This window comes from Arvicola amphibius, chromosome 18 (genome assembly GCF_903992535.2).
Source record: "Arvicola amphibius chromosome 18, mArvAmp1.2, whole genome shotgun sequence".
NCBI classification, from domain to species: Eukaryota; Metazoa; Chordata; class Mammalia; order Rodentia; family Cricetidae; genus Arvicola; species Arvicola amphibius.
Window position 1 is genome coordinate 1,294,725 of NC_052064.1, and position 25,729 is coordinate 1,320,453.

The 25,729-nt window shown below is 35.5% G+C and overlaps 1 protein-coding gene across 2 annotated transcripts in view; it reads left to right on the forward strand.

The window, feature by feature from the left end:
* Nucleotides 1-25,068, forward strand: part of Hgf (hepatocyte growth factor) — a 67,048-nt gene extending 41,980 nt beyond the window's left edge. For both annotated transcript variants that reach the window (XM_038315338.2, XM_038315339.2), the window contains exons 9-18: nucleotides 552-679; nucleotides 4,701-4,803; nucleotides 7,012-7,145; nucleotides 12,513-12,551; nucleotides 13,528-13,624; nucleotides 15,662-15,736; nucleotides 17,058-17,204; nucleotides 17,518-17,624; nucleotides 17,745-17,890; nucleotides 21,438-25,068. In XM_038315338.2, coding sequence (XP_038171266.1) covers nucleotides 552-679; nucleotides 4,701-4,803; nucleotides 7,012-7,145; nucleotides 12,513-12,551; nucleotides 13,528-13,624; nucleotides 15,662-15,736; nucleotides 17,058-17,204; nucleotides 17,518-17,624; nucleotides 17,745-17,890; nucleotides 21,438-21,605 — 1,144 coding nt within the window. In that variant the 3' untranslated portion in view covers nucleotides 21,606-25,068. The remainder of the gene's footprint in view (nucleotides 1-551; nucleotides 680-4,700; nucleotides 4,804-7,011; nucleotides 7,146-12,512; nucleotides 12,552-13,527; nucleotides 13,625-15,661; nucleotides 15,737-17,057; nucleotides 17,205-17,517; nucleotides 17,625-17,744; nucleotides 17,891-21,437) is intronic.
* The last annotated feature ends 661 nt before the right edge of the window (nucleotides 25,069-25,729 follow it).

Sequence of the window (25,729 nt, forward strand, 5' to 3'; positions counted from 1 at the left end):
AGTCCAGTGCTCCAGTGTGGGTCTCTGTCTCTATCTCCATCTATCGCCGGATGGAGGTTCTATGAGAAAAACTTTTTGATTAGAAGAAATCTACGTGTCAAACTACATGTATCAAATAAATACATAAAAATCAAGGGAAAAAAGAAACCTTTTGATTTTATTAAAACTTTGCATAGTTTCAAATTCCATTTTAAATGAGAAGCAGTTATTAGTAAGATTTCTTCTACGAAGAGAATTATGAGTTTCCCCATCATTAATAAATTTGTTTTATATATTAAACATATATAGTGGGAGTCAAACTTTGCTACTCAGTGAAGATAACTGAGCGCTGCTCTCTCTCTCTCTAGTCCCTCAGGCAGCTGCATGCTTGGAGAACCCTGAGGTTTGGAGGACAGTGTTTATTTAACAGTCCTGGTGTGTGGGGTATATACAGAGTTCCAAGTTATTATCACTGTTCTAATCAAGGCAGGCATACATCTGGGATCCGGGAAATGTAGTGGTGAGAACTTTGTGAGGCGACTTACTTACCTTAACGCACTTCCTCTCCACAGGGACCTTAGAGAAAATTATTGCCGCAATCCAGATGGGGCTGAATCACCGTGGTGTTTTACCACTGACCCAAACATCCGAGTTGGCTACTGCTCGCAAATTCCCAAGTGTGATGTGTCAAGTGGACAAGGTAATAGCTGACATTTTGTGGTAGGGGCATGATTAAAACCAGGGGAAATGCCTAGAAGGGAACGCATTCTGTTTCTGTTGAACTGTTTTTGAGGCTTACAAGGAAGATCGTTGAACAGGAATGGTGTGTTTTATATATCCATTTCTTCACTAATTCCTTCAATACTTATTTACTCATGTGTTTAGTTAGCTGTTATTTAAGGGATTATGTGGTTATTAAGGAATTATAAAATCAGTACCAGTACACAAAACTAAATGTCTGGCTCCGGAGAACTGCTTTCTAGTAGGCAGAAGCATGAATTGCTAGTGGGTTATTATGTGAATTTGTGCCTAGATTCCAGAGAGAAATTGAGCTGTAAGTGAGAAGTGAGGGTGTTGATCTCTTATGTTTCCAAGGTTTGGGTGGATATTCTGTGTAAAGGGTAGGGGGATTTAAGGAGAGTTGGGAGGACAGAAAGCTATGCCTCCCATCTGAACATGAAAAGAACAGTCTAGGACACTGTAAATGCAAGTAGTTCAAACGTTTAATAGGAAATCAGTTCTGTCATTCTGGCTGTGCTTTAATGAGCAAGGTGGACCAGCAAATGAGATTCTAAAGACATTGGGGTAAATGGCATTGGCCTTGCAGGAGCTCCCAGGACTGATAAAGGAGGCTGAGGAGTTAGACGATCTGAGTGGAGCTTCAGCTGGATTGCACTGGATGCCTTATGGAAGGAGAATTCCCAGTGAGAGTTTCAGATAGGTGGGCCAAAGAAACAGCGTCTCAGTAAATCCTGCACAAGGAAGTGCCTGGGACCTGGGTCTTAGCGAAGATGACCTCCTTGCGGGGTGTAAGGAAAATGTCTTTGACTTGGAATCGTAGGTACTTTAAGACAGCTGATTCAGGGCGCAGTAGGAGATGGATCGAAGTTCACTCTGGAAATAATTGGTCACTGGTGAATAACGATGTACTCTATACACGTGTTGGTGTGCAATAAATAGAAAATTATATTCTTAACAATCATATTCTAGTTCACGTAAACTTAAAAACAATGACTGTTGTCATGATGAGTCCAAGCCTTCCTCCAGCTCCATCTCTTGGCTCATTGCCCCTATGAACTTTGGTTCAGGAGCAGCTCGGCAAACAGTCTGTAGGCAGAGAGAGGGAGGGGCTCCTTCCCATCCATTCCACTATTTGTCACACTTAAAGGTCAGCTGGAAGTAAAGTGAAAACTAATAATTAAGGGACATTTGCTAGCAAGTGAGTCTTCAGCCTCCCTGTCTCATTCACTAAGACGGTTCGTGAAATCGGGGTAGGAGAAAATGAACACAGCTGTTTGGAGAACTTCTGGCGTATTTTGAGATGTTCTCACACACATGGCCACCTACAAAAGAATTGGGGAACAGAATATATGAATATTTTATTTAATGATTAAATAGATAATAGTGCTTATCTAATAAATATATTTAATAAAGATGAAAAGTTTAATGAATAAAGAAATTTGCTCAAATTATTTAACTAATACAAGTGAGCTTGAATTAGACTCTTCGAACAACCTTTATATTTTCCCATCTTTTCTCTCCTTAATTATTTAAAAATTTATTATTTTACAATATATTTTACCTAATACAAAAGTCTGCTAGACATGGTCAACAACATGCTATGAAGAAAGCATATAGCCACTACTCAGGAAATATTGTCAGCCAATTCAGCATTCAATTACTACATCAGAAGCTATACCTATTATCATCTATCTATCTATCTATCTATCTATCTATCTATCTATCTATCTATCATCTATCTATCTATCATCTATCTATCATCTATTCTTTTATACCTATAATCTATCAGGTATCATCTACTGATATATATTACAAGTCTACATTCTATAATCTTAACACAAATCTTTATTACATGCCACTATATATTGCAAATTCCTTTCTCTTTCTTTACATACACATATATGCACACACATGTAAAGCAATCTATCTATCTATACATATGCATATACTCATATAAACTGATGTTACTCTTGTCCTTTTGAATAATAACAAGTATAAGTTTTATCTGTAGATGAGTAAGTTGGAAACATTTTCCAGTTGGACAATAACAGAAAGTGAAAAAATTGTTTAATTCCTTCAATATCTTGTGGCAACAGTATTTGCTAGGTTATGAGGATAGAGTTTTATATATTTAATCATCAGAATATATAATATTCTATACTAAAAGGGTTGAGATGAATGAAACCAAAAGAAAGAAAATTATCATAGTAAAAGCATACAAAAATACACCTCGGAAAAATATAGAATCGATGAATAAATTGAAAGATTTAAAAATTAACAAAAGCTAGTTCCAGGAAAGCTACTGTTACAGAAAAAGCCTGTCTTTGAAAAAATTTTTAAAAGTTCATCAATAGTCTGCTATCCAGCTTAGGAAGGAGAAGAAAAGATAACAAAATAGCATTTGCCTAAGGAGAGAAGTGGCTACCAGAACAGGCAATTGAGAAGCACAAATAGTTATTTTTTTTTTTGAAAATTCTCTCCATCATCTCATGGAGAAAGAAGTGTGATGTGGAAGATGAGAATACTTCTCTTCTGAGAGAGTTTCACACAATCCTGGGTAGATAGAAATAGAGACTCCGTATACAAGAAAGAATTTTCAGTCAATAGATAATAAAGAAATTAATTTTGATGTATTTCTTTGGTATATATTTTGTTACTTGAGATAGATATGACTGTTCATAGAAAACTCTAATCCTGACTGATACTGCAGTTACCCAACAATGTCAGTGTTTCCTGTTTTCATTTCAGTTTTCAATGTTGAGAAGACCTTCACGTTAATAATTAGCACAAAAGACAGAAGTGTGTTTAAGGCTGTTTCAGAAAACTCATGGATGCTATTCTAATATCAAGACAAAATTCACTTATCTACTTTTTGAAATTCAAGTTTGTAACTCAAAGCCCAACCTAAAAAAATAAGCATTTAGATGCAAAGACACTAATTTGTACTTACATGCTGAGTGATTGTGACAGGAAAACATTTGAGCATCAAAAGGAATGGGGGCCACACACACATACATGCATACATATCATAATGTAACGTATATATCTCTCACATTTATATGAGAAATATATAGGCATGTAGATGTGTGAGATATATATGTATCCTATGAAGAGAACTGGAATGTACAAGTCTCTATGCATACCACCAATTCTATTAATAAGAAGTGGAAGAGGCAGATAGAGAGAAGAATTACTAGAAATAGAAAAATAACCATTCTGTAAGCAACACATTAAACCTGACTCATGAAAACCCATCATCATATGCCTCAGCGTTTGGTTAAATTTTGTTTGGAAATAGGATGGTTACTCAGTTTAAAGCCTGGAAGATTTAGGATCTGTTGTTACTGTTACGTGCAAAGAGAAGTTTTTCCTTTCCCTCACTTAACCAAGTGACCAGATACATCAGCAGTGATGCGCCAAACTGACGTCACGTGCCGAGGATGTCACACTCGGAAGAGCACAGACTGTCACCTGGACACTTTATCTTGCTCTCATTGTGATTGAGACTGAAAACATTTGTGCAACAGCTGTCCTAGGTGACTCAGGATGTCACCATCACGAGAAACCCAAATCTAAACACAAGTAACTGACTGGAATAGAATTTTATTATGTTATTTTTGTACAAATGTTTGTATGTTATTTTCTGCACAATGAAACATTTCTAAAGAAAATTCTGGGAATTACAAAGATCACTTCAGAACTTTTTATTTCTTTGGTCTCATCAGGAGCCTCCTGTCTGATTTTTTTTAATGTGAGAGGTGTTATTATTTGGGTTGTTCAAATTGATATGAACATTTACCATTGGAATCAAAACTGGACTGAGACTAGAGATATTTTATTCCGGTATATTTCTCATTGATTTACACAGATGTTAGCTTGTGTTTTTATTATTCTGTTGATTTTGATGGCTTAATGTGCTTACAAAGTGTTAATGTTTTCCCCTTTACAATAGTATTGAATCCTGTGTATTTTATGCCTAGATTGTTATCGCGGCAATGGGAAAAATTATATGGGCAACTTATCCAAAACAAGGTCTGGACTTACATGCTCAATGTGGGACAAGAATATGGAAGATTTACACCGGTATGTAGACTTCTTTCTTCCAACTTCCAAAATTTGATGATAGTAGTAGTTATGTATATTCAACTACATATACAGTTATTTCCTTCTATTCTTTAGTAGAGGGAGCCAATATAAACAATAGATTGATTCTGTCTATTGATCTCATACCATTGTTCTTTGTCTATAGCAAATTTTAAATATGCAATCTAACCAGTGCATATTTTTGAACAGTTAATATTATATTTGAAATATAACAGATACTATGGGGGAAAAGCAAGTGTAGAAATGTAGTTTCAGTCCCAAATTTCATGGAAGATCTAGTCACATTGACAAAAAAATTACATAACTCAACAAGAGAGTATAGTTGGCAGGTCAAGGGTGATAGTGCTAGTAACATTAAGATTAATAATGGTTTGTGAAATAAATGTACAAATGATTTTATATGTATTAAGTATACACGTTAATAAAATTTATGCAAACAGATTTTCCATAGTAGTTATAGTGTATAAAACTTTGAAGTCACTACAGAAATACTCTTGTAACTTAAGAAAATATTTATATTTTTAAGAAATATATATATATTTATGATGTGTATTTTATTAAAGAGGGTAGCATCCACATGGAACTAGAAATAATATTAGCACTTGTGAAACCATAAAGAAAACTTGCATATAGCTGTTGCTTAAAACAGATTGTTAGTAAATGCCTCAGACTATATACACCAGAATAAAAAAATTATGATATTTTATTAAATCCTTGTCACATAGCTTCTTACATCATTTTGTGGTATTTTATCACCATATTATTATATGAAAGATATTTTTATGTATGTATAAGAAACCAAATTGAATCACATTTCTTTAGGTTGTATTTTAAATGTAAAATTCTTTTCTTCTAAATTGGATGCTACCATGTTTTATATTTTTTTAAATTAATTGACTCACAAGTAAATAGGGATAGGATATATACTTTTTAATCAGCGTGCCATTGTGTAATTCAAGCTGTTTTTAGAGTCATACTCATTGATGACTCAGTTTTGAAACTTATGTGAGCACAGGTGTGCACCAATACATCTGTTGCTAACCATTCATAATTCACTGACGTTAGCTTTAATGGGGGAGGGACCAATTAAAAGTCACTTCAAGACATTGTGGAGTAAACTGGTGAATTACCGAGTTTCACAGTAGCATTCTGGCTTAAGAATGAACTACTCAAAGATGAGGTAGACAATAATGATTGGCTCTCAGAACAGCGTTTGGTTCCAACACCACCTCTGTTATTCACAAGTCATGTGGTTTACAATAATTAATTTTCTCTTGGATTCTTGGTGTCCCCACCTGTAATAAGTATAGCATTGTCTTAGATCATCCCTTGCAATTTTCATTCAATGGTATGTAAATAACACCACAATCAAGCATATGGGAAGTGCACTGTTCTCTGATTAGAAAGTGAACCTGCATCTGGAAAGGTACTCCAAGTTTCTGTGTGCAAGCGCTTGCCAGTTTTATTTTAAATTATGTTTAATTATATTTAAAAATAGTAGAAATTAATAACACAAAACATTTATCTACAGTTTTTAATGACTTGATCAGAAGTTACTGTGTAGGACTTGGTTTAATTAATATTTCTGAGGCAAATGAAAACATAAACTTACTTAATTTATAAAAATGACCACAGTCTTATAGAACAACACTTTTTTTTTATTTTGAAAAGTTCATATATAAATTGGAAAAAAAGTTACTTAGCTTTCTGCCAGAAAACTCTTACTAGTATTAAGCCAAGGAAATTTAGAATTAAGCTGTCAATTTATGAAAACTTTTCTCATTCATTGTGACAATTCTGTTGCTAGTGATGATGCTTCCACATGCGGAAGATGAAGAGCATTTTACAGTAACTTGTATTTCTATGTACTTTATAATTTAATCTTCAGTATCTACCTGCTCTACTTTTAGATAGTGCGTCCCTAATTTTATGCATAAAGTTGTATTTCACATCAAGGGGAATCAAGGTCCCCAAATCTCTCACAGTTTTGTATGTATGAATTATGGAGCCATATTCCATATTCCCTAAACTTTTAAACTGAAAATGTGTTTCCAAGCCATGAGGGCAGCCGCCAAGGCTTCTGTTGAGTATGCAATGAAAGAGGTGTGTGACGATCATATCTTCTTGTAACGTTTTGCTTCTCTTGGCTGGAAGAAGCACTTCCTAATGTCTGGTTTGTTATCATAGTCACATTTTCTGGGAGCCAGATGCGAGCAAGTTGAACAAGAATTATTGCCGGAATCCTGATGATGATGCCCATGGCCCCTGGTGCTACACGGGGAATCCTCTTATTCCTTGGGATTATTGCCCCATTTCCCGTTGTAAGTGCATGTCATGTTCTTTCTCACTTGAAATATTTCAAATGTACTGCATCTCCACTTAAACAGCTCCTCAATCAGGGGTTGCAATGATGTAGGACTCTGCAGTTGTTTCAAGAAAAGAAGTTCCTCTGGAGCAATGCACAGTCCACAGCCTGTCCCCTCTGTTCATCCTCCTCTCTCCTCCCCTCCTCTCCCCTTTTCTTCCTTGACCCCTATTATCACTTCCCTTATAGAAAAGAAGCCATTGTGCTTATTTTACAGTGTTTATGCACTGAAAAAAATTCTACTGGGAAGAAAAAAAAGTAAACTTAAAGCTTCATCCTAGCACCGACATTACCTCATGATTATCTGGTTACAGCAGAACTCTTAGTAAACTTTCTAATTCTGTGAAGTCTGTGGGACATGAAATCTTTAGCAAAATACTAAAACAAATGGATATTGAGCTCTTCTTTTCTAAGTGAAAGATAACTTTTTAAAAAGTATTCATGTAAAAGTAATAGGTATAAAGATTTGATATACTTCATAAAATCTGTGTGCCATATAGCTCATTAAATAAAAATGAAAGAATTCAGTAGAAAATGACAAAATCAGCTTTTTAAAATAAATACAATTAAAAAATAAATGAAAATGAATTAAAACCATCAAGAAAAAAGGGCTTAAACTTTCTGAGAACTTATTTTTTAATATCAGATGGTAAATGATAAAAATGCTTGACAGTTCTCAGGATTAGGGAGCGTAGGGACAACACCATGGTCCCAATGCTGTACTGCTTTGTGTAGTGGGAAGGCCAGTCTGGAAGCCAATTCAGACAAAGGGATCAAAAGTAACAATAACACATATGTAATTGCACTACAAACTCTTTCAGGGAGGTTGTTTTGTGTAGTTGTAGGACACTTAGTTCCCTATTTGCTATTTACTAGGTGGCCAGAAACAACATTTTCCCCACTAGTCCTGAATCTAAGAAACACTTTCAGACATGTACAGTGTCTCACCCCCAAAAAGGATCCTCACAAATGTAATATGCGCGTGAGCGTGCACACACGCACGCGTGCACACACGCACACACGCACTGAAACAGAAATACATTGCACATACCTTATTGAATGAAATCTCCAAGTCAGAAAACAGATGGTAAGAGAGTGTTTTTCTAATCTTTCAACAGCTCTGTGTTTATAGCAAGTTTGATGGCCGAAGTTCAGTCATCACATCACATGACGGAAGGAGAGAACCAATTCCTGAGCACTGGTCTCTGTTCGCCATCTATGTCCTATTAGGTGTGTGTCCACACACACGCCTAATCATGTATACAGATACATACATATAAACATAACATTAAAAACAAACCATTGCATCAAAGAAGCAATGTCATTTTGAAAAATATTATGCAAATACATCTATAATTTTAGCAAAAATTCATGTTGGGTTAAAGAGAGAATTTTTCTTCAGGGACCTCGAAATGCAGTCTTGTTTCACGAAATAGGGAAATCAGTTATAATAATAAGGGAATTCCTCATATATTTGCAAGGAAGCTATATTTTTGTTATCACATTTTTATACCCTCTGGTTATAGTCTTTCAAGTTAATTGATCTTTTCTAATTATCTTTATTTTTCTTGATTATTGATTTTATATATCGTAAAAAGTTCTCCCAAATAAGATAACTTCCATGTTTCAACACTAAAACAAACAATTCTACTCTACCAGAGACTAGAATATAAAAAAAAATCATTAAATAAAATAATTGATATCGTTAATCTTTTTGTAGTTCTGGGGATCAAATCCCAGGCTCCCATGCTCCATATCACACTCCTACTAATACCTGCCCCATCTTTCCTTTTTCTGAACATTCATATGACTTCACAGTGTCTCTGACATTCTGATTGAGAATAATAAAGGCTTATACATTATACAGTCATGGAAGGGTAAAGAAAAAGTCTCTGGCTTTCAAATAGATCATAGCAATTTCCCTGTTAAGACTAGCTCAGCCTAGGACAAATGTCTAGACTAGGTGAACTCAGGGCTTGTGGCTTGCTTTGCATGCTTTTTTTTTTTTTTGGTTTTTTCGAGACAGGGTTTCCCTGTAGTTTCTAGAGCCTGTCCTGGAACTAGCTCTTGTAGACCAGGCTGGCCTCGCACTCAGAGATCCGCCTGCCTCTGCCTCCCGAGTGCTGGGATTAAAGGCGTGCGCCACCACCGCCCGGCTTGCTTTGCATGCTTAAGGGAGGAAGCGCTCATGATTTTCAGGATTTCAGAAACGATATTCTACTGACCTCGGCAAACCAAAAATCAGCACGATGCTGGTGAAAGACGCAAGGGTGTTACTGGTGTTGGATCAAATGCTCGCACCAATAGCTCACTTTTATTTAAATGTGTACCGAACACTAATCTTTTACACTGTCATTTTTCCTACTTGTATTTATAGCCAGGATTTATTTACATTTTCTCCCTGTTGAAAGGCTAACGCAATTTATCTTTAGAAGATTTGAGCTCTTATTATTTATTTAACCTCAGAGACAATATTCATCATTTTTGCCCTCTCACAAACCATGTGAAGATTTGTGTCCTTTAAAATTGTCCAACATTAGCTACCATGTAGATAGTGGTGTGGAGCTTATCAAATCAACAATCACAAACAAATGGCTGTGTGTTTTGTGAATTTCTATGCACACACACACACACACACACACACACACATACAAGCTCTCTCTTTCTTAATGTAGCTTAAATAAATTTTAGGTATTGAGAGTGTCGTAGTTGATTTCAACTCAGATTTTTGAAGTAGAAAAAGAATTCCTTGGCTCTACAACTGTCTAAGTCAAGTTAATTATCCTATATATGACATATATTCTGTGTTTGCAAAAATTCTATAACATAAAGAGCAATTTTACTGGGTAGTTGTGGATAGAATTTGTAAGTACAAAACATTTTATTTTTTTTTAATATTTATTTATTATGTATACAATATTCTGTCTGTGTGTATGCCTTCAGGCCAGAAGGGGGCACCAAACCCCATTACAGATGGTTGTGAGCCACAATGTGGTTGCTGGGAATTGAACTCAGGACCTTTGGAAGAGCAGGCAGTGCTCTTAACCTCTGAGCCATCTCTCCAGCCCCCAAAACATTTTATTTACTCATTCTTCTGTAATGTGTGCTAAGCTGCCATTGTATACAAATGATTGTATAACAAGCTAGTTACACAAATTATCTATACGCTGTCTTTCAACCTGAAGTGTTTTACAGTATGGAGTAAAGAAAACTTATAAAACACTATATGTTGTAAATGTATATTCACATTAATATATAAAATAACAATGGGAATATAGATGTTTGGATGGAGACATAAGATATATACATACTATTTTGAGTTATAGCTGCAAAATTGAACTGCAGGAAAAGAGTTTTTTTCATGTTTTCAGTAACAGCCTCTATAGTATGTTTCTGGGCTGCTGAGAGGCATACACACATGAGTGCATGCACGCACACACAAGCACACACAAACTTCCAATCTTCTGTACGTAAAACTTTTGTAATTGATAAGATTATAAAGTATTTCCTTCATATTTAAGGGAATCATGGAAACAAGATTTACTGTCTGCATTGATTAGATGTGAGTTGCGGGGTAGGTAGAGGAAGGTAGGCAAAGGAAAAGGCATGTGGTTAGTGTTCAAGAGTGAGCTAGAAATATCCAGAGAATAGTTTCTCAGTGTCTTTCTTACAGTATGTACCAAAAGAACTTACTATGTTCAAACATACCCAGAAAACTACTCCCTACAGTCTGGTTGTACATGACATTTCAGCTTATTTTTAAGTTTGAGAATGCTGAACTTGAGGAATCAAAATAACTCTTAATTGTTATTAAGCTACTGATTACTAAAACATCAGATATAAGACTCCTTTAAATATTTCCAAATAAATAAAGATACAACCATGAAGCAACCACTTGTGAAACTAATCATATTTAATGTGGAATTTAGTATAGAGTGCATATCTTAATCTTTGTCATGACAAGGTAAGGGATGAATATCAAATTACTCAAACATTTCAAATCATTAACTCGAGTAGCAAAACCAACATCGTTTCTGCGTCAGTGGCCTCAGTGCTTGCTTCTATTATGTACTGAAAACCTAGGCCTCAGCGGACTCCCAGGGAACACCCCACATAAAATAATGATTAAATTTATGTTTGCTGTATCTTTATCCACCTATAATACCTCAACCTGGAACGTGAACATAAATAAAAGCCCTCTAGTGTGCATAATTCTCTCAAGTACTCTCATAAATAACAATCGCATTTGCATTCCAAAGGTGTCTATGTGTCATTATTGTTTTGTTGCTGGATTATCTGAGCTCAGGGCATTTCCAGGGATTAACGGCCAGCTGGGTCTCAACCGCGCCTGGCTGAACTCTATGCCATCAATTCTGAAGAGTTAAGACATTAAGACTCAGGAAATGTCTTGTGTCTCATTCATTGCTGTTCAAGTACTTCCAAAGTCCTCGCATCCTTTAAGCCTTTCTTTAGGCAGCAATTAAACCCCAGTAGAGAGTTCACAGAAAAGGTTTAAGTCATGAGAGTTCAGGTAAACTTATGTGTGATGTCCAGTGTTTTCTTTTTACCATACTTTTCTTTCTTTCTTCTTCTTCTTCTTCTTCTTCTTCTTCTTCTTCTTCTTCTTCTTCTTCTTCTTCTTCTTCTTCTTCTTCTTCTCCTTCTTCTTTTTTTACAAACATCTGGAAAAGCTAACTTTTGGTCTAGTCTATTAACAAAAGTAATTATTTACCCCATTTCTGCAGGGATGACATTAATTTCTATTTTCTAAATTCTTGAATAAGTATACCAAGCACGTACAGTTTCAATTCTCTTCATTCAAGTATTCGTAAAAGTAGCTTTTAGAAAAAAATGCAAACAGATCAATTGCACTGAAAATAAGACAGTCATTCTATATGAACTACCCACTCAAACAATAAGGAACATGCATGGTACTGTATGGAAAAGCCTTGGGTATAGTGCTGAATATCTTGCAGAATGAGGATATCTCCAGCTACTGTTTAGAATCCAGTCTGTCAAAGGCCACGAAGCCATATGCACCTGCAGCCTTCAGAGTCGCAAACAAGACTTTCCCACATCCTGTAGTACCAAGAGGGAGATGCTCATGATGTTAGACAGGAAGGAGGACAGAATTATTCAGAAAATTTATATTACATTTACAATTTATTTTGATGTGATCAGCAAATTATTGATTTTTAAGTGAATTGAGTATCAGTAATTTGGGGAAATTACAACAAAGATTTTGATGTCGTGGTTTGATTTTATATAGATTAATGAATATGTATGCATGAATTATTATATATCATAATATTCATTTCTACAGGTGAAGGAGATACCACACCTACAATTGTCAACTTGGACCGTGAGTAGTATTCAAAACATAAAACATAATTGACTCTCTGTGTGTCACAAATGATTTCATTATTATCCTCATAGAATAAAGGTAGAAAAAGGTTACGAAGAAATCTTTGGTATATATGAAAAGTATTTTGCACCATAGCAACATCCCATCTAAAGTCAATGCCGTTTTTCCATTTTGTTTTAAACTATGTGTATGTATGTGTGTCAATGAGGGGGTATGTGCACTTTGATGCAGCAGCTCCAGAAAATGAGACGATGGTGTCACATGCCCTGGAGCTAGCGGAGAGCCACCTGATGTCGGTGCTGGGAACCAAACTCCTCTGCAAGAGCTGGGCTTGCTGGACCATTTCTCTGACCTCTGTATGCTTTTATTCTAAAATTTGGACTGTTCTGATTATAGACGTGAATTAGTCAAAAGACCTGCACATATCTTTGAAAAATGTATTTACAGACTTTTAATTTGAGGAACTCCATTATGCAGTGGGTCACATTTATATACATCCCCCTCACAGAGACATGAGAATACTAAAGGCAGAAACAAAGAGGTCAGGTTTTGGACAGTTCCATAGCGTCTACAGTCTGTCCTGCCCTAAAGCTCTTTACCAGCCTGGGATCTGTTAGGTGAGAGACGGGGGAATGTGAGACAGTGACTTACATCGTCATGAGAACAAGAGCTTCAGGGAGGCGCACACTTGGTCTTCTGTTGCTGCTGCTGCTGCTGTTGTTTTCGTTTCTTAATTTTTTCACACTCTTCTTAGCCCAAAAGAAGTTATTCAAGTATTTTGTTGTTTACTAAAAAAAAAAAAAAATGGGGATGTACGTATCATGGACTTGATGAACAACTGTGGTCTTTCTCCAAAATGTTGTTTTAATGAAGTCACACTAGCTATATCTGTCTAGCTATCATAGAATTTAATAGAAGTCATAGGTACTGAGTAATATCATGACCAAGTGCTATACGTGGTCTTATTTTTTAGACCCGGTCATATCCTGTGCCAAGACAAAGCAGCTGCGGGTTGTAAACGGCATCCCAACACGGACAAACGTAGGATGGATGGTTAGTTTGAAATACAGGTAATTATTAATGGTCACAATTCCAATAGTCTCAATATTTGCAAAAACATTTTTCAGCTTAAGATTGCAAGAAGACTGTGCTCTATAGAAGATACTAATCTGGGGATCAACAGTTGATTCGTGTCCTTACCAACCCTTATAATGTATTGTATAATATATGCACATGGTAATCCTTGTACGTTTTAGCAAAGTTTCCATTAATACTGATTCTATGTGACACTGATTCTGATGAACTGGAAGAAAATGACACAAAAGATCTATTTGTACCTTAATGTCACTATAATAGCTATGGCATATACATTAATTTTCAAATCTAGGATACTTTAAATTTATGTTTTAAGATGATTATACACAATCACCGAAATGACATTTTTAGTTTTCAACATCACTGAAATAAATAATAGCAATTTTAAAGGGTTTTATTATGGAAATCAATAACCTATTAGAATAATTGGGTGGTTTTGATTTTTGTAAACAGCTTAGATATAGAATTTTTATTATGTTTATTTCTCAAAGGCCTTAAGAATCACTAATATGTAAAATCTATATGCAAGTTACAAAGAAGTTTAGAATTGTAATAAAAAAATGAAGTATCTGACTCACATTGATCAAATCATACGTATAGTAGTCCAAGTTCTTAGTAACCACAGATGTTTGGTTATTTTTTCCAAAACACACACTAAGGGGAATAGAAGTTAAGGCTCAATATAATACTGTCATCGTCCTGTGTGGCAAGCCGTAAATAATTGTCCCTTCAGCTGGGCGTTCTGAGTGTCGGCTCTGAAGCCACAGGCAGCTGTGCTCCTTGGAAATGTGACTAAGGGAGAGCTGTAGTCTTTCCACGTTTCTGCCAAAAAAAAAAAAAAATGGATTTACAGATTTTCGAAATCATCAAATAAGGAGACCAGTTCTTATTCTTCTGTACAAATATTTAAAAATTCCTAGATGATTTATCTTGAACAATTATTTTGCTTTCATAAATGAAGAACTATAGTAGTGGTCTTACTCTTGGCAAATTTATCTAAATCCAGTTGCTTTTTAATCAGGTCAAACCTGAATGGAGACGCTGGAGGGGTAGCTCCATGTAGAAAACTTTCTGAGGATATGCTTTTAGCATATCCAGGGCCCCCACAAAAAGCAAAACCTGAAACTACTAAATAATGGTAGAGGAAAAAGGGAATGGTGTAAAAGCAAAAGTTAGGATGAAACATTGTTACCATTGCGTGATTGTTTAGAACTGTTGAGTGAAATCTCAAATTACCATTTTCATCGTCAAATGCTGAATTTTAATTTTTTTAATTTTTTTTTCTTTTTTTGGTTTTTCGAGACAGGGTTTCTCTGCAGCTTTTTTAGAGCCTGTCCTGGAACTAGCACTTGTAGACCAGGCTGGCCTCGAACTCACAGAGATCCGCCTGCCTCTGCCTCCTGAGTGCTGGGATTAAAGGCGTGCGCCACCACCGCCCGGCAAATGCTGAATTTTAAACACTTCTACAGTTTTATTCATTTAAAGTATCCTTTATTTGCAGTGTTATTATATGTGGTCATAAGCATAAACGCATGCATTGGGAGTATATACTGGCATATAGTGGTGACTTTTCTATTGTAAACTTGATGCCCTAAAATTTAGTCACAGTGTGAAAACAGTTAGGGATGCCACACTGACCAAATGCCACCCTCAGACGAAAGCACTGCTGCGTATTGTTCCGAGTAGATTGTTTTTTTTTTTGTTTTTTTTTTTTGTTTTGTTTTGTTTTTTTTTTTTTTGGTTTTTTGAGACAGGGTTGCTCTGCAGCTTTAGAGCCTGTCCTGGAACTAGCTCTTGTAGACCAGGCTGGCCTTGAACTCAGAGATCCGCCTGCCTCTGCCTCCAGAGTGCTGGGATTAAAGGCGTGCGCCACCACCGCCCGGCCGAGTAGATTGTTTTTATTCTTCTTGACAGTTCATTTAGTTTTGATTTGTGAAGTTATAGGTTTTCACTAATTGGCAGGAAGTTTTGTTTTTCACAAAGATGTTACTTGTTCTTTTCTCTTTCCATAGAAATAAACATATCTGTGGAGGATCACTGATAAAGGAAAGTTGGGTTCTTACTGCAAGGCAATGTTTTCCATCGAGGTAAGATGGTTTTTAAATCAACATTTATTTGAGGCATCCAAATATATCTTCCATTGTGATTTTGATGTTGAGCATTTATTTTACAGAAATTTGTCAGAAGAAGGGAGCCATTTAGTCTACTTTAAATGAAAAATAGTGTGAGTGTGTGAGTGTGAGTGTGTGTGTGTGAGTGTGTGAGTGTGTGTGAGTGTGTGTGTGTGAGTGTGAGTGTGTGAGTGTGTGACTGTGTGTGTGAGTGTGAGTGTGTGTGTGAGTGTGAGTGTGTGTGTGTGTGAGTGTGTGTGAGTGTGTGAGTGTGTGTATGTGAGTGTGTGAGTGTGAGTGTATGAGTGTGTGTGTGAGTGTGTGAGTGTGTGAGTGTGTGTGTGTGAGAGTGTGTGTGTGTGAGTGTGTGACTGTGTGACTGTGTGTGTGTGAGTGTGTGTGTGAGTGTGTGTTTGTGTGTGTGTGTGTGTGTGTGTGTGTGTGTGTGTGTACTTGACATGGCTTGCATGTTGAGGTCAGAAGTCAACTCGTGGGAGTCAGCTCCCTCCTTCCGCCATGTGCATCTCTGCAATCAAATTTCACAAACATGTTTCCCCACTGAGTCATCTTGTCAGTCCTTTGTTTTAAAATTTGATTATAAAAGTTTGGCTTTACTGATACTTTCATATTTAGTGCTCATTCAGTGTTTACTGCTCATTCAGCTAACTGTTTTTTTCATGATTGACCTTAGTCTCACTTGGGGAAATATATCTCTGAATTCTGTAAAACACCATGTTCCGACTTCTCACTTTTACTCAGTATTTCTAGAGAGATACTTGTGATGACCAGCAGGCTTCCATGAATCCTTGCATCTTTCTTTTTATCTAGCTTGAGGACCAGCTTGGGGATATTTTCAAGGACAATGACCTCAGCAAAGATAAGGAGAATGTCCTTAGAGCTTCCTTCTCAGTTTTCATCATATCACTGGGTTTCCATGAATATCTTCAACCTTAGTGATAAGCCAAATATATACACAGCTGAAAGGAAACAAAATTTATATGCAAATTATGATTCCAATAAAGAACATGAAGATTTTGTAACTGGTGTCTTTCTGAATAGCAAGTGTAATAAAACATGTTATAAACTGAATAGCCTTAGAATTTGTGCAGCTTCAAAGTTTCCTCTGCTTCAACACATTTGTGGTGCCCGGGGATCTCTCTTAACAAATGTGTTGCTATGTATTATACTTTGGATTCAAATTTAAATGTAGTGTTTATCCTTATAGGTTAAAACGACAATGGAAATTAATAATAATCTATACTTAGACACTATAGTTTGTATTTCTTTTCCTACCTAGAAACAAAGACTTGAAGGATTACGAAGCCTGGCTTGGAATTCATGATGTCCATGGGAGAGGTGATGAGAAACGCAAGCAGGTTCTCAACATTTCCCAGCTGGTCTCAGGGCCCGAAGGCTCAGATCTGGTGCTGCTGAAGCTTTCTCGGTGAGGTTCTAGAGAGGACCTATTTCCCCAGAAACTCGGATTACTGAAACACTGCTTTTCTGCTGAGGCATAATATGATTTTCATATAGCGGTAGGAGATTTTCACACAATATTCTCACTACTTTAATACAATCATTTGACTTAATGACAATCATTTGACTCAGAAAAGAATCAAAGTAATTTTTTTGCAAGTGAACATTTATTACAAACAATTGCTAGTAAATCTCTCCTTAATATTGTACATGTCACGGCATGTCCATGTTTCTGTAGAATGGTATTCCCAGAGTACTCATGCTGGATTTTGTCTTTTCAGGCCTGCAGTCCTAGATGACTTTGTCAGTACAATTGATTTACCCAATTATGGCTGCACAATCCCAGAGAAGACCACTTGCAGTGTTTACGGCTGGGGCTACACTGGACGTAAGCTAACTTTTAAGACACGAAGGAATATAGTTATTTAGCATATACATGCTTTTTCTTTCCTGATTTCCTTGCCTGTATTCATTGCTCAATAACTGTTTATTTTCTATGCCATTCCAGAGATCAACTCGGATGGTTTATTGCGAGTAGCCCATCTGTATATTATGGGGAATGAGAAATGCCGTCAGCACCACCAAGGGAAGGTGACTCTCAATGAGTCTGAACTGTGTGCTGGGGCTGAAAAGATTGGATCGGGACCATGTGAGGTAAGAAAAAGTTGTTTGATAAAGTCTGACTATCTGTCTGCCTGCCTGACTGTCTGTCTGTCTGTCTCTGTCTATCTCCCTGCCCTGCCTGTTTCTCTATCTATCTACCTATCTATCTACCTATCTATCTATCTATCTATCTATCTATCTATCTATCTATCTATCTATCTATCTATCATCTATCTATCTATCATCTAATCTACCTACCTACCTACCTACCTTCCTACCTACCTACCTTCCTACCTACCCATCTACCTACCTACCTAGAGGTGGAACATTCCTGTAATCCTAGAACTTGGGAAGCTAAAGCAGGAAGACTATAAGTTCTTGATAAAAGTCTATCTTATAAACCAAACTAAACCAAAATTGTCTTAAAATCAATGCCATATTTTCTTGTGTGTTTTCTGTTTATTTTGTGAAATCAAAGTATTTGTATACCAAGACATCCTAGCGAAAGGAAATTTAGAAAAAAAACTTCTGTAATTTTTGTGCATTTCTTTTAATTGACTAATGAGCCAGCCCATGCTTCATCCACAAAGCACGTTCAGGGCATTCATGTCTAAAAAGACTACCATACAAACTGCAGAAGTCTCAGAGCAAGCTGTGCCCACAGGAACAGTCTGAGCCAGGGGAAGTTCACTGACACCTGACTGACCGTGGAGGAACCTGCATAGGCCAAAACTAGGCCCTCTGAATGTGAATGACAGTTGTTTGGCTGGGACAGTCTGTGGGGCCCCTGGCAGTGGGACCAGGATTTATCCCTACTGCTTGAGCTGGGGTTTTTTTTTGGAGCCCATTCTCTTTGGAGGGATACCTTGCTCAGTCTAGACATAGGGGATCTTGGTCCTGCCTCAAAGTGATGAGCTGAACTTTATTGATGACCCATGGCAAGCCTTACTCTCTCTGAGGAGTGGATGGGGGTGGGGTGGATGGTAGATCAGGGGAAACTGGAGGAGAGAGAGAAAACTGAGATGGTATGTAAAATGAGAAAAGATTATTTCAAAACCTGAATAAAAATAATAATATACAAAAAAGAAGTATGCAGATTAATCTTCTAGTGCATTTCTAAATGTGTTAATCTTTGTGAGTCTCCCTGGATGAACCCTAGTATTAATATTGGGAGATACAAGCTTGCAATGTTTTTAAGGGTGCTATGGATAGATATTCATATTTTTAAAGAAATTCTACTTTTTAAATAAAAGGTTAATGTTACTGACTTTAATATCTTGTTTATTTTCATGTGTTAGGCAACTGTCCTTAAATCTTGGCATGGTTTCCACCCTTGTTCTACACAGACAAGCTGCTAAGTTATCATTTTAGGTAGATACTGAATATGAGAAGCATATTCCTCCAGCCTCATAGCTGTGGGATGCTGGGATAGTCTGTGTAGTGAATTCAATAATAGTGTGGTAGCTGCTGATATGTAAAAGAATGTACTCCTAAGTATAGAATGAAAGCACACTAAGAGGTATGTCTGGCATATACATCTTTCTCTGGAATTTTATTCCCATCAAGTTTGTGTTTATTGAGTTATGGAATTTTTAGATAAAGTAAAAAAGGTTGGTTTCTTTCAAAACAGCGAGCACCATTGTGGTATAGTGAGAGGAATGTTTAATAAGGAGAAAAGATATTTCTTAGCCCTAAGAGCTCTGTGAGCTCAGGAATCATAGAGTTGAGAGATCCTCTAGAAGGAAATGCAGATATGCCCTCTGTGCTACATTACGTGTTCCCTTGTGGAATTTCCTTCTCCATCATTATCCTTCTATACGGTCTTAGTTTCCTTACTTTAGCCTTGAATTATTTGTTCTTTTATCCTTTGTTTACAATTTCCAAACTTGTGGAGAAGAGTGGGCCTTATATCACTTGCACGTCTTCCATAGAAGATAATTGTCATCCCAAAGACTCACATGGTTACATGTGACCTTTCCTTCCTTTCTGCCCTGTCTTCCTCCATTCCTCCCTTCTTCCTAGCCTCTTTGCATCTGTCATTTGGTTATTTCATCAGTCAAGAATACTTGAAGAGAACGACCCTAGATTTCTATGTGGTAGAAGTGGTAGAGTGTCTACAGAAAGTCTCTAAATACAGTCATTTTGAAAAGTGACTGTCAGGGGTGGCTGATGTCTTATTTAAACCGCAATTTTGTTACCTTATGGGGCTTGTTGTCTTTTCTAAAAAAAAGGATTTCTGTACTGTTTGATATTTGTTTTCAGGTCTGCCTTAATTTACCTATCAAAAAATATATATCAATGACTCCTTTCTACAAAACGTACAGACATAATTTTTATAGCATTTATTTAATTTTTAAAAATTTCATTGCTTTTAGAGGAAAATGAAGATAATCTCAAACATTGTTATTTTGTTTATTTGTTTTGTTTATGAGACAGGGTTTCTCTGTACCTTTGGAGCCTGTCCTGGAACTAGCTCTTGTAGAAAAACCTGGTCTCAAACTCATAGAGATCCGCCTGCCTCTGCCCCCCGAGTGCTGGGATTAAAGGTGTGCACCACCACCACCTAGCTCACACATTCTTATTTATATTTGGATGCTTAAAGCTAGTCATTGTGTTTCTTTTTTATGTGTATGTATGAGTGCTTGAATGCTTATACATACCTCATATGCATGCTTGGTTCCCATGGAAGCCATAATAGGGTGTCAGGTTCCCAGTAGCTGGGATTATAGTCATGTTCTATGGATGGTGGGAACCAGATATAGGTCCTCTGAAAGAGTCCTCTTAAATACTGAGCCATGCTTCCAGCTCTGTAACTGTACTCTTAAGAGGGTGCATGGCACATGATACAACACAGTTCTAATGTTTATCTGTACAAAGGTGTGCAGTATGAATACATGCATATTCATATAGTTAACATTTGTGTATTAATATGTATATAATATATGTATATGCACAAGTTAATCTATATTCATTTGTCATATTTCTTTACCTGATGATAATAGTAAAATATTTCAATTATAACTATATTAACTACTAGTATCAATTGTGAATAAAGAAATATTTCATGTTTGGAAAAGTAATTTCCAAATTATATAAAATTATTCTTTCAATTTTAAGGATTTCCTATTTAAATTGTTAAGACAGCCTTTTGGTGGCAGGCAAAGAGTATTTTAGAAAGAAGAGAAAGTTAAAGTGCTCTTAGCCATTAAATTGTGTGATTACAAGTGGATTTTCTCTATATTTTACAAATCTATATATTTTCCAAATGTTGATATTGAACACATGGTGAATATCAACAACAAAATAAATATAAAATTGACATTACTCAGAGGGGGAATGCTGAGAGATGGTTTAGTGGGTTAAGGTGCCTGTGGCCAAGCCAAAGGATCTGAGTTCAAATCCCAGGTAGAAGGTTGGACCCAACTCCCACATGTTGTCTTCTGACCACCACATACATGGAGACATATACAATAATTAAAATGTAAGAAAAATTGACATCATTGAATTACTATACCTTTTAGCTGCAAGTCATCAGGGAAGGCTACTGAAGAATTACTGTTTTGTTTTACTTACAAAATAATTTGTTTTTTCTTCTTAGGGAGATTATGGTGGCCCACTCATTTGTGAGCAACACAAAATGAAAATGGTTCTTGGTGTCATTGTTCCTGGTCGTGGATGTGCCATCCCAAATCGTCCTGGTATTTTCGTCCGAGTAGCATATTATGCAAAGTGGATGCACAAAGTAATTTTGACATACAAATTGTAATAGCCGTAGAAGAAGCCAGTGTGTGAAGCATCCATCTATACATGAAGATTTCAGAGACGTCGAGATTAAAATGTTACCTAAACCAATCCTAAAACAGCTACTTGAGTGTTGTGAGTGTTCAGAAACTCATTAATATATATGGGTGTTTTCTGTTGTTCTGTTTGTCAGTGTTATTTTGTAAATGTTGAAGTGATTTAAGGTACCTGTAAGTGCAGTAACATATCTCCTGAAGATACTTGAACGGATTCAAAAATGCAATAGTTGCTAGATGATAAGAGATTTAAAGGTTAAGGTTGATTATCATTCTATGCTGCTTTTCAGGTTAATATCTTAATGATGAATCAATCATAAGTTAAACATTATTTTAACCCCACCAAAACCAATCTGTACTTTGTGTTTTTAACTTGTAACTCTATATTAAATTATATTACACTTCCTATGGCACATGTTATAGTTCATTCATTTTTTTCACAACATATATCCTGCAGTACTGGCACACAAACATCCTTTTATGAAAACAGATGACCATAACAAATGGCTGAGTACACATGCAGCAATATTACAGCTTAAACCATGATGTATCTAGTGTAATATCTAAATGTTTTGGATGTATGTATCTATATTAATTCTAAAATATAAAGTTTCTGAAAGATCAGTGGGAATTTTCAGGAAAGGTACAAGGTATAAGTGTGGATCCTTTGTACGTATCACATGTGATCTCCACTGGAAAGTGTTCAAAGTCAGGACAGGACCCATCAGATAAAAGAATGACTAGCCTGTGTGTTTATTTATATTTATTAGCCTAGTTATTTTGTGTGCTCTCTAATTCCTAAAAAGCAGAAAGTAATTTGTGTATTTGTCTTATTTCTTTCCTCCAAATTTGAGCTACCTATTTATGGAGGATATTGGTAGATCTATTTTCTTAAAACATTTATTCAGTTTTCAAACATGTCTCAATGAAGAAATTTTAAAGTGTCTCTGTCTTCAAAAATGTATTTATATGGGTTAATATTAAAACTTGCTGCTGTGATTGGCTTCTAGCTCTCCTTAAATTAAAAAAATGATTTAGCATAAAAATATCATGTCTGCAAAGCTTTGTGACCGTCCCTTTATTAAATGTTACTTTGAAATATTTTGAAGAAAAAAAATTAAAATACTTTCCTTAATCTAAAAATTCTTAGTCTTTGAGTAATAGAAAAAAATATGAAGTAAAATAGTTTTTCTAAATTTTTTAATTCAATGACTTTCAAAAGTATAATTGATTCTGAAAAATCAAATATGTTGGAAAGATATCATATATTCTCATTTCTTTTAACAAAACTCTTAGTGACATGGAATATTCATTTAGATTTTATAATCTATATGATAACATTCAAATTATATTTATTATTCTACTTGCCATGACTAGCTAAGAGTTGTATGTACAGAAGTAAGATACAAAAAAGTAATAAGACAACTTCTAAGTTCTCCGTCTTCATGTGTACATCAAGATTATTAAAAGTTATAATTTGAGTGTTTGAAACCAGTGTTCCCATTCTTGAGATTGAATTCTTTTAGAGTATCTGAAATCTGAAGTTTCCAAAGATGCCCTGATGCATTCTCAGAATTTCTGGAAGTCAGTCCAAAAGTTCTTGCACAAGCTCTGACATATATGTGTGTGTGTGCGTGGTATATATACACATGCATACAAATTCATATATGTTTGTGATAGCATAGGTGCTGTGTTGTGATGCAGAGAGACCCAGTGAATTGCTGTCCCTATCATTTTACATCCGTTACATTTTCTTTCCTTTTGACACATGTCATTTGAACATAGCATAAATTTCAAAGATATATATTATTAAAATATTAAAGTCCTTCTCATAGCTTCTTACTGAATGGAATAGATTTCAATGTTATGTATAAATTATATATATTGATAAAGTTGTTATGATAATTATAATACTTTAACATACTAACATTTTACAATACTTCCTACAGTGTATTTTTTGTAATTATCCATGAAAAGAGGAACAGAAATTACCTAGAAACAATGTGCAGTCAAGTTTTTAGATACTTTGGAATCAGTGTTTCTAATTTTAGTGAAAAACAAACAAATATGTTAATAATTCACCAAACATGGTTTGTTAAGCAACTCTTCCCATGAGGTTTTCTTTGCAATGGCCAAAGTAGGTAGGGCTGACAGTGAACAAGATCCATAGGGTCTTACTTGCTAGAAAATGGTAGAGTTATTTTCTCAGCAACACTATATATGGGATGGTTTTCTATAAATAAATTTCAAAGGAAGAGGAGAGAAAAAGTCAGCTTATCTAGAAATCTCTATGATATTGTCTCATGGACTAGTGGGCCTTTTGAATTATGAGCTTCAAAATTGGTTTTGTTTTGGCTGGGTAAGAGTTTCACACTGTCATAATTGTAGACATTTTCTTATGTCTGTAGGAATAGGAGTGTAAAACTAAAATCTTCGTCATATACCTCTGCTGTGCAGAGAGGTGATAATTCTTTTGTATATTACTTTAATGTTATTGTAAAATATAAAGTAACTTTTATCAATTTGCTGTGGGCCGGTCCTCAGTATAATTGTTTCTAGTGAGTCGGTCTCTATTAAAAGGCTCTGGCTTGCCGTCTAAGTGTTTCAAGCTACAGGAATACTAGAAGGCGAGAAAGATGACAATAATGGCATGTGTTAGAAAAGCTGTATTTCACTTATTCCTGTGGATGCTTCCTGCTGGTACCAATGGTACTGTGAAGAGCTGATGTTCCAGCTAAAGCATCCCTGAAAAAGAGCACTGTCAAGAACTAGTAGTTGCTGTCAGGCATTTTCTTTTCTCTTACAAAACAAACACTAGCTTTGTAATATGAAACAGAAAATGTCAATACTATATCATGCTAAGTAAAGGGAAACCTTAAATTGATTTAAAATAACTACTTCTACTCACTGTGTGTATACAACCACTTATTTACATTTATAGAAAACTCATAAAATAAAAGGGATTTGGGTAAACACAATATATTTGCCTTTTTACAAAGAGTAATTTGCAATAAATCACTCTTCATAATTAAGTCCAAGGAAGAATATGTCTTTCAAAATTCAACTGAAGTTTGTACTAAGAACTTATTAATAAGAACCAACCAACTAAACAAACAAACAAACAGAAACATTGAACTCTCCCAGACCCTTACGTCTTGACAGTGCCATTTTCACGTAGGTTCATTTCTGTTTGCATAGAAGGCTTCTGTCTTCGGAAGCTGAAAACCGAATCCTGTGGAAATCACAGCAAGTCTGCCTATGTAATCAGGACTAGGATAGCTGCCGATTGAGTGGGATAACTCGATGCTTACCCCAAAAATGGAACACTGTGGTGATGTCTTGTATTATAAATTCTCTGTAGTTAATAAAGTTGTTATTTTTATAACCATAATTATATTATTATTCTTAATAATAATAAAATATTTTACCAAATGTCTCCTTTCTCTTTTATAATCATATGTTTATGTAACTGTTCGAGGACTTTAAAGTGGCAACCAGCAACAACATGGGTTTGGTAGACAGAATTGACATACATTTTATCACAAGAAATACATAATATCTGTATACAATTAGGTAAAAATTGCATATTTTTCTGCCTTCTTTCCATGATACTCTCAGGGCTCTCGAAAAAATCATTAACATTTATGAACTTGAATATCTTCAAGTGTAAAATAGGTTTATTCTGCCAGTATTTAGATTTGCTAGGAAGCTACTATGCTGCGTTTTGCAACTATAAAGAGAATATTATAAATGTCCCTAATTTCCCATACAACTAGATGTTATAAAATTGTTTATAAGTTTTAATTGAGGTATGACATCTTTACAGGGTTATCAATAATTTCACAATACATATGAGTCCAAGGAATGTATTTACTTAAAAGAAGAAGAAGAACCAATTATTAACTGTCTAAACAAGAGCTCAGGAACACCATTGATTATTTCTAACTTTGTCTCTCCCTGAGTAACTAATTTTATATAGATTCTTATTGCAAATGATGATTCTCATATATATAACTTGATAGGCACAGTTAAGACAGCTTATCATTTTTAATGGTATGCTTAAAGTAGAATATGCACACCTACTCACTATGCC